The sequence below is a fragment of the Dipodomys spectabilis genome, unplaced genomic scaffold (assembly GCF_019054845.1).
Source record: "Dipodomys spectabilis isolate Male_0828 unplaced genomic scaffold, ASM1905484v1 ptg000124l, whole genome shotgun sequence".
Lineage (NCBI taxonomy): Eukaryota > Metazoa > Chordata > Mammalia > Rodentia > Heteromyidae > Dipodomys > Dipodomys spectabilis.
In genome coordinates, this window is record NW_024870801.1 from 715,522 (window position 1) to 727,411 (window position 11,890).

Below are 11,890 nucleotides of genomic sequence, written 5' to 3' on the forward strand. Positions count from 1 at the left end.
GCTGCCTGCTTGACAGAACAGAAGAGGAGAGACGAGAGACACACCTTCTCTTGACAAACACTCAGGGTCCGCTGACCGCCGGCCCACTCAGATGCTCACCGAGAGCCTGGTCTGCCCGCCCTCCTCACACCACCACGCGGGAGCCAGAGAGGGCCTGCAGGGGGGACAGGAGTCCTCACACCCGCCTCAGTGTCCAGCGCACCTCAGGCTCGGCTGCACGAGGACGGGGACATCAAGCGCTGGCTGCGTGGCCGTGGGCCAGTCCTGACCATCGCCTGGCTGCTGTGGGCCAGTCCTGACCATCGCCTGATGAAGCTGAGGTTAGTATGTTTCCTTCAAGGGTGTCAGAATAGAAGACCGAGTGCCCAGGGGCGTCAGGGCTGCATGTTCAGAGCAGACTCCACTGTTGCAGCCAGGCTCCCCGCACTGGGCTCCTGCCTCCTCATGGCCAGGCCGGCAGGGGCAGCCCGGGGCAGACATTGCTATGTGTTCTGGCAGTGAAAAAGACAGGGAAGGGAGAGGCTCTGGAACGGGGGGGGCGGGTGCACAGGACAGCCACCGAGGCCGGTTTTTAAATGGGAAATAAAAATTTTAAATCCCCAAACGTTTCGCAGAACAGGAGCAGAGATGGCGGGGACAGTGTGCTCCGTCTGCTGAACCTCAGCCTGGGTCTGGACTGTTGCTTTCCTGAAATCTGTCCAGCTAGTGGACACTGGCAAGAAGCCCTGTCATCTACGCGGAAGCAGGGAGCGTGGCTGGTTGGAGATCTCTGTGGTCAGATCCAGTGGGAGGAGCCGGCTGGGGCCTCCCACTGCAGGGAAGGAAGGAGGTGCGGGCTCGGTGGGGAGGCCTCGTGCCTGCTCCATGTCCAGCCTGCATGTGGTGTCCTTGCCGGTCCCAGGACCTGGCGGCCAGGGTGTCCTCCCGCCATTTCATAAGTCTGTGAGTAGAGCTGGCTTGGGAAGGACAGGAGAGGACACCGGAGACAGAGGGATCCAGAGCACCAACCGGAAGTCAGGGGACGGGAGAACAGGGTCTTAGAGGAGGCATGGAGACCTCATGTGCTGTCCACAGTCACTCAGCACTGGACGCCTCATTGCGTTCCAGAACATAGCTCAGTTCCCCTCACAGGACAACTCGGCACACGCTCGTGAATTAGGTAACTGCAGGAAGTGGCCCCTAAGACCACAGAGAGCTCATCTGGATGGACGACCAGCAGCCTGGGGCCCTGCGGGCAGCGAGCAGTATGTGAGCAGGGCCCTCCATGCCAGGGCCCTGTGCCCTCGAGACCGTGACCTGCTCCATCTACCTCCACCGTCCTCTCCAGCCGTCCCTGCCCAGCGCCATGGCAGCCCACGGGAATGGAAACCTCTCCGCAGCGCCCGTGTGGGCCTTCGTGCTGGAGGGCTTCCGGGGCGGGCTGGAGACCCAGGCCCTGCTCTTCGCCGTCTTCCTGGCCCTGTACCTGGTGACCGTGCTGGGCAACCTCACCATGATTGTGCTCATCACCCTGGACGCCCGCCTGCACTCCCCCATGTACTTCTTCCTCAAGAACCTGTCCTTCCTCGACCTCTGCTACTCCTCCGCCATCGCCCCCAACGCCATCGCCAACTTCTTCTCCTCCTCCAAGGCCATCAGCTTCGCCGGCTGCGCCACGCAGTTGTTTTTCTTCTCTTTACTTGGAACCACTGAGGCTTTACTGCTGGCTGTGATGGCCTATGACCGCTTCATGGCCATCTGCAGCCCCCTGCGGTACCCTGTGGCCATGGGCCCAGCCACCTGTGCCCGCCTGGTGCTGGGTGCCTATTTTGGAGGCTGCCTCAACTCCATGGTAGAGACCAGCCTCACCTTCCACCTGCCCTTCTGCAGGTCCAACCACATCGACCACTTCTTCTGCGATGTGCCACCCCTGCTCAGGCTTGCGTGTGCCAGCACGACGCTCAATGAGCTGGTCATGTTTGCCATCTGTGGCTTCATCCTCCTGGGAGCAACTTTAGTGATCCTGGTCTCCTATGGCTACATCACAGTGACCATCCTCAGGATGCGCTCTGGCTCTGGGAGGTACAAGGCCTTCTCTACCTGCGGCTCCCACCTGGCAGCTGTGTCTCTGTTTTATGGAACTGGCTTTGCCACGTATGGCCAGCCAGGCGCCGTGCGGTCCACAGAGCAGGGCAAGGTGGTCTCCACCTTCTACACCCTCATCATCCCCATGCTCAACCCCCTGATCTACAGTCTGCGGAATCGGGATGTGAAGGACGCTCTGAAGAGGCAGGGACGCAGACACACAGCCGCGTGACAGAGGCTGACCCGCAAAAGATGGCATCCTGAATATGGAGCCAAGGACTGCAACAGAGACAGTGTTTATTCTTAAGGCCATAGTCGCTGCATCTTTCCTCCCTGATTGCTTTCTCATCAATTGCCATCTTGCCTTCTTGCATCGTTTCTGACTCTCTTGTCTTCGTCCATCCAATCACCCATCCTTGGCTACATCTATTTGGTACTTTATGCAAGCATGCCAGGGGAAGGGAAGGAAGGCATTTACTTAATGTGAACAACGATTGGTTTTTGTTTTTGTTTTTGTTTTTTGGCACCAGAAAACTAATGGTGTCAAGAAAGAGTTAATTCAAATTTCTTCACTCTGCAGAAAATTAAGTCTTTTCGAGTCAGTTTGGAACCAATGCCGTATCTCCCAGCAAGGGCCACGCATTAGCCTTGGCCATACCCCTTTCCTGCACTGCTGGGTGTAACGTCAACATGGTTGGGAAATTATCCCCTGAGCATAGTACAAAGGGGCCTGAGAGGCTGCGGTCACCGCCCATGCTTACAACGGCAGAGTCCTCTGGGTTGGTGCACCGCTTCCTCCTGTGTTCACTGCTTCCTTGGCTTCCCGCTGTCCGTGGTGCTGACTCCCTCCAGTGGGCAGCTCAGTGTGCTTGCTGTGGACTTCTGAGGCTCCTAGGCCAGGGATCTCTGTGCTCACGGAGGTGTGCAGAGATGCACCTGGCTTCTGTGAATGATCTCAGCCAAGATTTAAAACTTTCACTAGTGCTTTAAATCTCCCTCCCTCCCTCCCTCTCCCTCTCCCTCTCCCTCTCCCTCCCCCTCCCCCTCCCCCTCCCCCTCCCCCTCCCCCTCCCCCTCCCCCTCTCCCTCTCTCTCTCTCTCTCTCTCTCTCTCTCTCTGTGCACTTCTTCAACTACAGTTTTCTGTCATTCCATGGGTGGTTTGATAGAGGGGTATGTTACTGTTGACCCAAAGTCGTATACAAGATAAATTCCAAACTTTTATCATTAACTTAATTCTGTAGAATGAACAGTACAAACCAGAATCAGCTCGTCCTTCTCATGTTAAAGAATCAATCCTGATGTATCAGGAATCGATGGAACAGAAACTCTTCAATACTCTAGAAGAAAGGGCATTTAAAACCCAGCAAACCCCAAGACCCACACACCCACACCCCTCCTCCCCCGTGACCCACACTTCAGGCTCTTCAAAACCCCTACTCCTGGATGGGCCTGTGGGGCCGTGGCCTTGGTGAGCAAAGCCCTATGTCCCATCTCAAGGCTACACTAAAAAAATCTTTTCAGACAAAATCATATTCCCAACACTTTGGCATGTATGCCCAGGTGATCACATGAAAATGTTCACGGTGGCCACACTAAGTACCTACCGTCCCACCAACAGAGCCCTACGGCCACATGTCCCAGCGCCTCCCGACGCAGGCTATGCCGTCCTTGTCGTTGTATTTGTGATGGAGAGGAATGGATTCCCAGCGGGGTGGGAGCTGCATTCCCCTAAGGATTTCACAACCAATTCATGGTGTTGAACCTATTTCTCATGTTTGTTGACCAGTTGTGGATCACTCAGAGAAGTCTTTTATCAACTCCTTCACATGTATTTTTATTTGGGTTGTTGGTTTTGTCTGATTGTTTCCTTGCTTGCTCTTTGGTAAGAAATGCTGATATAATCTGCATAGTAACCCCATACCAAACATGTGAGGATTTCCTCCCCTCCACAGGATGAGCTGCATGGCTTATTTCTCCTTTCTTGTCCCATAGGTTTTGAGTCTAAGTTAACACTTTGAATTGTTTCTATTCATTTTTTATCTATGCTTTTTGATGTCCTATCCCCAAATTTTTGCCAAATGCTGTAATGAAGCTTTCCCCAAAGCTTTTCTCAGAAATTTCACAGTTGCAGGTTTAGTTAGCTTAAGAGTTCAAGTCAATTTGGAATAATTTTTTTTGCATAGTGTCCAAAAGTCCTAACCACATTTACTTGTACTCAGATTATTCAGTTTGCTCAGCACCACCTGTTGAAGAATTGCTCTTCCCCAGGTAGCCCCCTTGTCAAAATCCACCGACTCTACACAGAGAGATTTCTGCTCTCTCTCGGCACTGACTCTCTCTTTCATTGAACTACATGTCGCTCTTAATGCCAGTACCACAGTGCTTTGACTGCTATACCTTTCCAATGTGATCTAGAATCGTTACCTGTGAGACTTCCATTTTATTCTTCCTTTCTTCTTCCTTTTCAAGATTTGATGGCTGAGGTTCTTTGAAATGTAATATAAATTTTAGGGTAGAGCTTTCTTGTTTATTTGTTCTTACAAAAGGATATCATGAGATTGCATTGAGTCTGAGAGATATTCTGGCTAATATTGACTTCTGAAATGATACTAAGTCTTCTGATCCAAGAACACATACACACATATTTCAGTTATTTAGATCTTCCATTTCTCACAGAAATGTTTTGCAGCTCTTAGTGTGCAAGCACTTCTTCTTGCAGAACAAGAGTGTTATAAAGTGATTTATTCTTTTAAGTTGACTGGACTAGGAATTTATTTCCTAATAATTTTTGTGTTGTTCATTATTGATGTATAACAGTGTAATGGGTTTTTGTATGTTGTTGTACCTATTATTTGCTGAATGTGGATATTTGTGTTGCTAGTTTTTGTGGAATCTGCTACATGTAAGATCATTTCTGAAACAAAGGATAGTTGTGCTTCTTCCTTTCCATTTGGATGCATCAATCCCTTTGTCCAATTATTCTTGTTGGGACTTCTGGCACTAGTAAAATAGAAATGAAGCCTCACTGCCTTGTCTCTGATGTTGAGGAGAAGTGGTTAGTCCCTCCTTACACAGGTTTCTCCTGTGGTTTTTATTAGGTTGTAGTGACTTCCTTTTATTCATAGTATGTTGAATGTTCATTATTTCTGGTCCTGGGGTTTGAACACAAGGCCTCAGTGCTATCCCTGACATTTTGAGATCAAGGCTAGCACTCACCTCCTAAGCCACAGCTTCACTTCTTGCTTTTTGGTGGTTAATTGGAGATGAGAGTCTCATGGACTTCCCTGCCCAGGTTGGCTTTGAACTGCAACCATCAGGGTCAGCATCCTGAGTTGTAAGATTACAAGCATGAGCCACCAGAGCCTAGCTGTTGAATTTTGTGAAATGCTTTTATTAATGAAGATGATCAGTTTGTTTTCCTTTTCCTTGTGTGTTATACCACATTGCTTATTGTTGAAGCAACATAGTATTTTCATCAATCTTACCCAAATGCTGGTTCTACTCCACTAACCACAAACACAGTGTCTTCATACCCCTCACTTTTGTCTTATCCATTCCTGTGTCTGCTGATAGATGTAACGTAAACACACATGTCCATCACAGCATACTGTTCAAACCGTTTCCTCAAGGACAGAAGATATCTGGCTTCATAGACCATCTTTTGCAAAAGTTCACAACACAATACTAATACTATAGAATTAACACACCACCAGCCACGGAGAGGCAGAGCCTCAGCATCACCGTCATCTCTTGGTGGCTCCTCGCAGATCATGAGGTCTCCTGCGCCACATTTGTCTCCTGTAGCCCACATTCCGACACTGCCAATGAGACTGTGTAGAACAATCCTTCAGCCCACATTGCACACTTGTTGAGTGTGCCCTGTGTCGATGGGAACAAACTTGGCTGTGAGTGGCCTTGACCCCACAAAGAATGTACTTCTGTCATCAAAAGACTGGGTGGAGTTCTGAGGCCGATGGTGTGGGTATATTCAGGGGTAGGAGCTCCCTCTGCTGCTCTGGTAAGTCTACTCTCAGGACTGAGGTCTGCAGATATGGCCTCCACCTTCCTAGACTCAGGATGAGAGAAGGCAAAAGTGAAGATCTTGGCTTTACATACATTCATACACATATATCTATAGAAAACAATCCCAATAATGCCAATAATGCAGACTTCAGCCAATTCCTATCAAAGGAAAAAACTGACTAACCTGACTAAATTTCACAATCACCACCATAAAATTGCTCAAAACTAAAGTACATTTCACAATCAGTAAAATAATATTATTAAAATAGAACTCTGTGTATAAATCGACACAGTATTCTATGAATGCATTCATGTATTCTGTACACTGCAAGCTATACATGCAAGCATGTATTCTATGCATATATTCATGTGGTCTGTGCATGAGCTACAACATACAGGAATGAAACTGGTTTTTGTGTTGGCTTTATAATCTTGTATCTTGAGAACTTACTGATTTTGTAAAGTATCTGGGGGTACAGAGGGTTCTCTTTGTGGACAATCATCTTTCTGCACAGGGAGTTATTTTCTTTCTTTCTAAAATGTATGCTAAATTTATTTTCTTAATGTATTGCAATGGCTACAGATTCCAGTGCTGTCAAGATTGAGGAGAGCAGATTGTTTCTGGCTTTAGAGAGAAGATATTCAGTCTTCCTCATTAACTGTGATGCTGGTTGCATGTTTGGTGTAGGTGCTTTTTTTTTTTTTTTATCAGATCAGTAAAGTGTCTCCTCTGTGCCTGATTTGCCAAGATATTTTATTATGTAACAGAGAGTTGAGTTCGGGAAATAGCCCCATCTAATATTAATGATATGATTATTGACTTTTCAAGGTCCAATACATTGATTTTTCTGTGTTGAATTTTTCCTAGTAACCTTAGAATTAATTCCAGTTAGTCATAATGTATAATTATTTTTACATTGACGGATTTGATGTGCTGTTTCATGTATATATAAACATGTATATTATACACTATGTATTATATAATATGTATCATACATGTGTAATATATAGTGTGTATATACATAATTTTCTATGATTACTTTTCTGGTTTTGGTTAGAGCAATATTTACTTTGTAAAGTACAATGCAACAGTACTTATTCCTCTTTCATTTACAGGAATAATGGTGTCGAGAAAAGGCCATCTGAGGCACGAAGCAAGACAGCTCATCATGCTTGTTTGTGTGGACATGAGTGATGAAGCCAACTCAAAAGTGACCTTGTCAGGTGGCCAGGCCAGTACTTCCCAAATCGAGCACATTCCCAGCATGCGACCACGCTTTCCAGATTTCACTATACTAAATTAAATAGTTTACCTATCCACAGCTCACAAGTTGATACTGACAGTAGCTCCTTGGATGTCGCTGTGTGTTGGAAGCAGCCACCCTGGCCCTCAGGTGATGTATGGGCACATGCTTTGTGGTCCACTCAGACTGCAGACCAGCGTGGAGGAAAGTTACATCATGTCTGTGTGTGAGAGAAGCTGGAGGCCCGAGGTCGCACACCGAACAGCCCCGCTGGCTGGCATTCTGGAAAATGCAACTCAGAGGGCTGATGACCAGGGTGCCCAGATAGGGAGGGAGGATTCTAGAACACTGAAGCCATCTGCATTGAAAGGATCCTTCCATGCATGACACTGCCACGGTGGGTAGCCCGCGTGGGAACAGTGGGCTTTGGGTGGAGTTGGTGTGCTGCGCAGGTCCATCTGCTGGTCACACAGTCTGGTGGAGGCCACACAAAGCAGGGGATACTCTGACTGGCAGGAGGACTCCTAACAGGAGGCTACACCAACAGACTGCCCCAACGGGAGGTGCGCTGACAGAGGCTACGCTAAGGATGTGCCCACAGCAGGCTACACGGAGCAGGTCTTCGGGCGACCTGGGGAGAGCGGTCACTCTGCTGCCCCCCACAGGAAAGCTTTACGCCAGCATGTGCGGGAGGGCAGGGTTGTGCCCAGGAGTGCACCCCGTCCCAAAGGGACCACTGCTCTAATGAGGATCTCCTGATTGTCCCCTCAGGGGTCCCTAATGAACGCGGGCCTCCTGCCAACCCGTGAGGAGAGGTGGGGATGAAGGCAAACTTGGCCATGGCACTGAATCTGAAGCCCAGGGAGCGGGAGGCCCCGCACCTCCCTAATTGGTCACAAGCCCCAGCCCTGCCAGGGGCAGGGAAGCTTCCTGTGCCGGGCCCAGGGCAGGAACATCCACACACTGCCCCGCTGGCAGGGCGGGAAGACAGCCAGCACCTGCCCTACTCACAAATACCCAGCAGCCACTGCGGGCAGAAGCTGTCCTCCAGCGTCTCCCACACCACAGCCGCTCACCCCGGCCTCGGCCCTAATCCGCAGAGGGGGAAGGAGCTCTCCACATCCACCCCGGCAACTTCACCGCCCCCCAACTCAGCAGCACAGAGTCCCTGGGACAGCACGTGCTGTCTACATGGCCTTGACCGCTGGGAAAGGTAAGGGCCTTGCGTGACCAGTCAGGGCAGCCGGGGATAGAGGAAGACCAGGTAGGTGAGGGCGGCAGGGCTGTGTATCGAGAAGCACTCAGGACTTGCCCTAGCATGTGACGTGCTGACTTTCTCCTGTTCTGGCCAGCCCTAGCCTCAGCCCAGCCTGGACCCCTGGCAGAAACCAATAGGGAGGCCCTTTCCAAATGAAGCGGTGACTCTGGGCTGCGCGCGGCTGATGTGAGGAGCTGGTGGGTGGCGGCATGCTCCTGCTCAGACCGCAGTGGGGCACAGGAGCCACATCCCCCAAGGGGCACAGCCACCATGCTTCCCTCAGTAGGGATCTGCCTAAGCAGAGCCAGCCGCTTGTTCCACTGATGTCTGAGGTGTCCGGTGTCTTCAGCAAGCAGCAGACATCCACGTGGTCTCTGGTCAGTACTGCAACCTTCCGTGGCCTTTTGAGATGGAGGCCAATCGCGCAAACACAGCGCCACCATGTGGGCACGCAGCTCAGTGCGTGGCGGGAGGCCTGGGCTCCTCAAGCATCAGCCGACATCAGCCCCCTATGTCGAGGGGAGAGTGGAGGTATACAGGGTGCGACACCTGGGCGCCCAGCCAGGGCCCCCCCAAGGCCCCCAGAGTGCACACCGCCGCCGCCCTCCCAGACAGGCTCCCCAACCCCACAGCTTCCTAGTGACCCCCAGGGTTTCAGCCAGTCCAAGTCGGGGACTTCACGGTGGGTTTGCTGTGACACAGATGGGGAGGAGAGAGAGGAGAGCTGGCCAGAGGAAGCTGGGTGATGGACACATCCGATGGCCAAATGGGAAACAGCGAAAGCTTTTAAGTCCTCCAAGCCCTGGGAGGCACAGGGACAGAGCTGGTAGAGAGTGGACTAGAGGCCTGGGCGCCTCGCCACAAGTCTGCTCCGAAGACTAACACCGTCTTCTCCTTACCCCTGCCAACATCCAGCCATCGGTGGGGGCCCTGACATCCACACAGAGGCCGGGAGCCGGACGTAGTGAACCACCCATGGCACAGGTGCCTGTGTGGCGTTCTCATCCTGCGAGGGACACAGACAGACCCCATGCGAGCAGAGGGAGGGCTGGGCCCTGAGAGGGGCCGAGCCCAGCAGCACTAACTCGCCTGAACCGAGGCCTGGGAGTAAGCGGTCTTTGACCAGCCTTGGGCTGGTGACCGAGCCAGACCAAGCCAGGAGGTGCTGATGGTGCAGGACCTTGGGAGCTTCTTGAGAGGAGAGCAGGGCAGAGGTAGGCCAGGAGGTGGGAGGGTCCAACACTGACAGAAGCACAGGGACAAATGCTTTGCCCCCCGTCCTGAACAGGGCAAGCTCAACAAAGACAGGGACGGACACCTGTGGCCTCTGCTCGGGTCAGTGTGGACTCTGCTGGAGGGGGTGGGTGAGAGGTGACCTCCGTAAGTGGGCAGAGTGTGCATCATCTCTGTGCCACATGTGACCCGTGACCGTGGGCCTGCGGCCCTCCCCTCCTACCCCCTCCTCTCCAGCCGCCCCTGCCCAGCGCCATGCCAGCCCACGGGAATGGAAACCTCTCTGCAGCGCCCGTGTGGGCCTTCGTGCTGGAGGGCTTCCGGGGCGGGCTGGAGACCCAGGCCCTGCTCTTCGCCGTCTTCCTGGCCCTGTACCTGGTGACCGTGCTGGGCAACCTCACCATGATCGTGCTCATCACCCTGGACGCCCGCCTGCACTCCCCCATGTACTTCTTCCTCAAGAACCTGTCCTTCCTCGACCTCTGCTACTCCTCCGCCATCGCCCCCAACGCCATCGCCAACTTCTTCTCCTCCTCCAAGGCCATCAGCTTCGCCGGCTGCGCCACGCAGTTCTTCTTTTTCTCACTCTTGGCAACTACAGAGGCTTTCCTCTTGGCTGTGATGGCCTATGACCGCTTCATGGCCATCTGCAGCCCCCTGCAGTACCCTGTGGCCATGGGCCCAGCCACCTGTGCCCGCCTGGTGCTGGGTGCCTACTGTGCGGGCTGCCTCAACTCCATGGTGCAGACCAGCCTCACCTTCCGCCTGCCCTTCTGCAGGTCCAACCACATCGACCACTTCTTCTGCGATGTGCCGCCCCTGCTCCAGCTCTCCTGCGCCAGCACGGCGCTCAATGAGCTGCTTCTCTTCGGCCTCTGTGGCTTCATCATCGTGAGCACCACCTTAGCCGTCCTGGTCTCCTACGGCTACATCACGGTGACCATCCTCAGGATGCGCTCGGGCTCAAGTAGGCACAAGGTCTTCTCCACCTGCGGCTCCCACTTAACAGCCGTGTCCCTCTTTTATGGAACTCTTTTTGTCATGTACGCCCAGCCAGGGGCAGTGGCATCCATGGAGCAGGGCAAGGTGGTCTCCATCTTCTATACCCTGGTCATCCCGATGCTCAACCCGCTCATCTACAGCCTGCGGAACAAGGACGTGAAGGATGCCCTGCGGAGGCTGGGACAGAGGCACACAGACTGATGGAGGAGGCTGGGACAGACACACGGCCTGATGGAGGAGGCTGGCACAGAGATAACATGGCTGAGAAGAACGTGAATTGGTCAGTGTTGGGTGGAATACTCGGGAGATGTCTGTTGAGTCCATTTGAATTATGCTGTCATTTAATCTGAGGCTTCTTTGCTTATCTTTTGTTTGGTTGCCCTGTCCTGTGGTGATACGGGGTATTAAAATCTCCCAGTATTACTGTGCTAGGGGTCTATTCTGTTCTGCAAATCTGAGAGTATTTGTTTAACATATTTAGGTGCTGTATTGTTTGGTGCATAAGTATTGACCACTGTGATTTCCTTTTCATGGATCATTCCCTTTATTACTATGTAATGACATTCCTTGTCTCTTCATGCTGATTCTAATGAAAAATCTATTTTATCAGATATCAATATGGCTATTCCTGCCTTCTTGTAGGATGCATTTACATGAAAGCCCTTTTTCCCTTCCTTCACTCAGAATTTGTTTTTATCTTAGCCTGAGATGTCTCTTAGAGAAAACAAATGGATGAATCTTGGTTTTTTTACCCAATCTGCTACTCTATTTCTTTTGATTGGTAATTGAGTCCATTAATATTTAAGGTTATTATGCAGAGATGTGTCATGTTTCCTGTCATTTTCTTGTTTTCCTTTATGTTCTTTCTATCTGGTGCTTAATAAACTAGTCTTCTAGTGATTTTGTATGTTTCCTTGACTTTGTTTTCTTCAGATTGCATGCTTCCCTTTAGTATTCTTTGTAATGCTGCTTTAATGTTCATGAATTCCTTTAATTTTTGTTTGTCATGGAAGGTTTCAGTTTCACCTTCAAATGTAAATGAGAGCTTCACTGAGTACTCCAGT

General features: G+C 51.2%; 2 protein-coding genes across 2 annotated transcripts; both read left to right on the forward strand.

The window, feature by feature from the left end:
* The first annotated feature begins 1,345 nt into the window (after positions 1 to 1,345).
* On the forward strand, positions 1,346 to 2,296 carry LOC122115676 (olfactory receptor 12-like). Its single transcript, XM_042689079.1, has one exon. It carries the CDS (start codon positions 1,346 to 1,348, stop codon positions 2,294 to 2,296), a length of 951 nt encoding a protein of 316 aa, XP_042545013.1.
* Positions 2,297 to 10,079: 7,783 nt separating this feature from the next.
* On the forward strand, positions 10,080 to 11,027 carry LOC122115677 (olfactory receptor 12-like). Its single transcript, XM_042689080.1, has one exon. The coding sequence runs from the start codon at positions 10,080 to 10,082 to the stop codon at positions 11,025 to 11,027; it is 948 nt and encodes a 315-aa protein (XP_042545014.1).
* Positions 11,028 to 11,890: the final 863 nt, after the last annotated feature.

Excerpts from the sequence above, each read along its gene's own strand:
- LOC122115676 (XM_042689079.1), top strand. The coding sequence starts at position 1,346 with ATGGCAGCCCACGGGAATGGAAACCTCTCCGCAGCGCCCGTGTGGGCC.
- LOC122115677 (XM_042689080.1), top strand. The coding sequence starts at position 10,080 with ATGCCAGCCCACGGGAATGGAAACCTCTCTGCAGCGCCCGTGTGGGCC.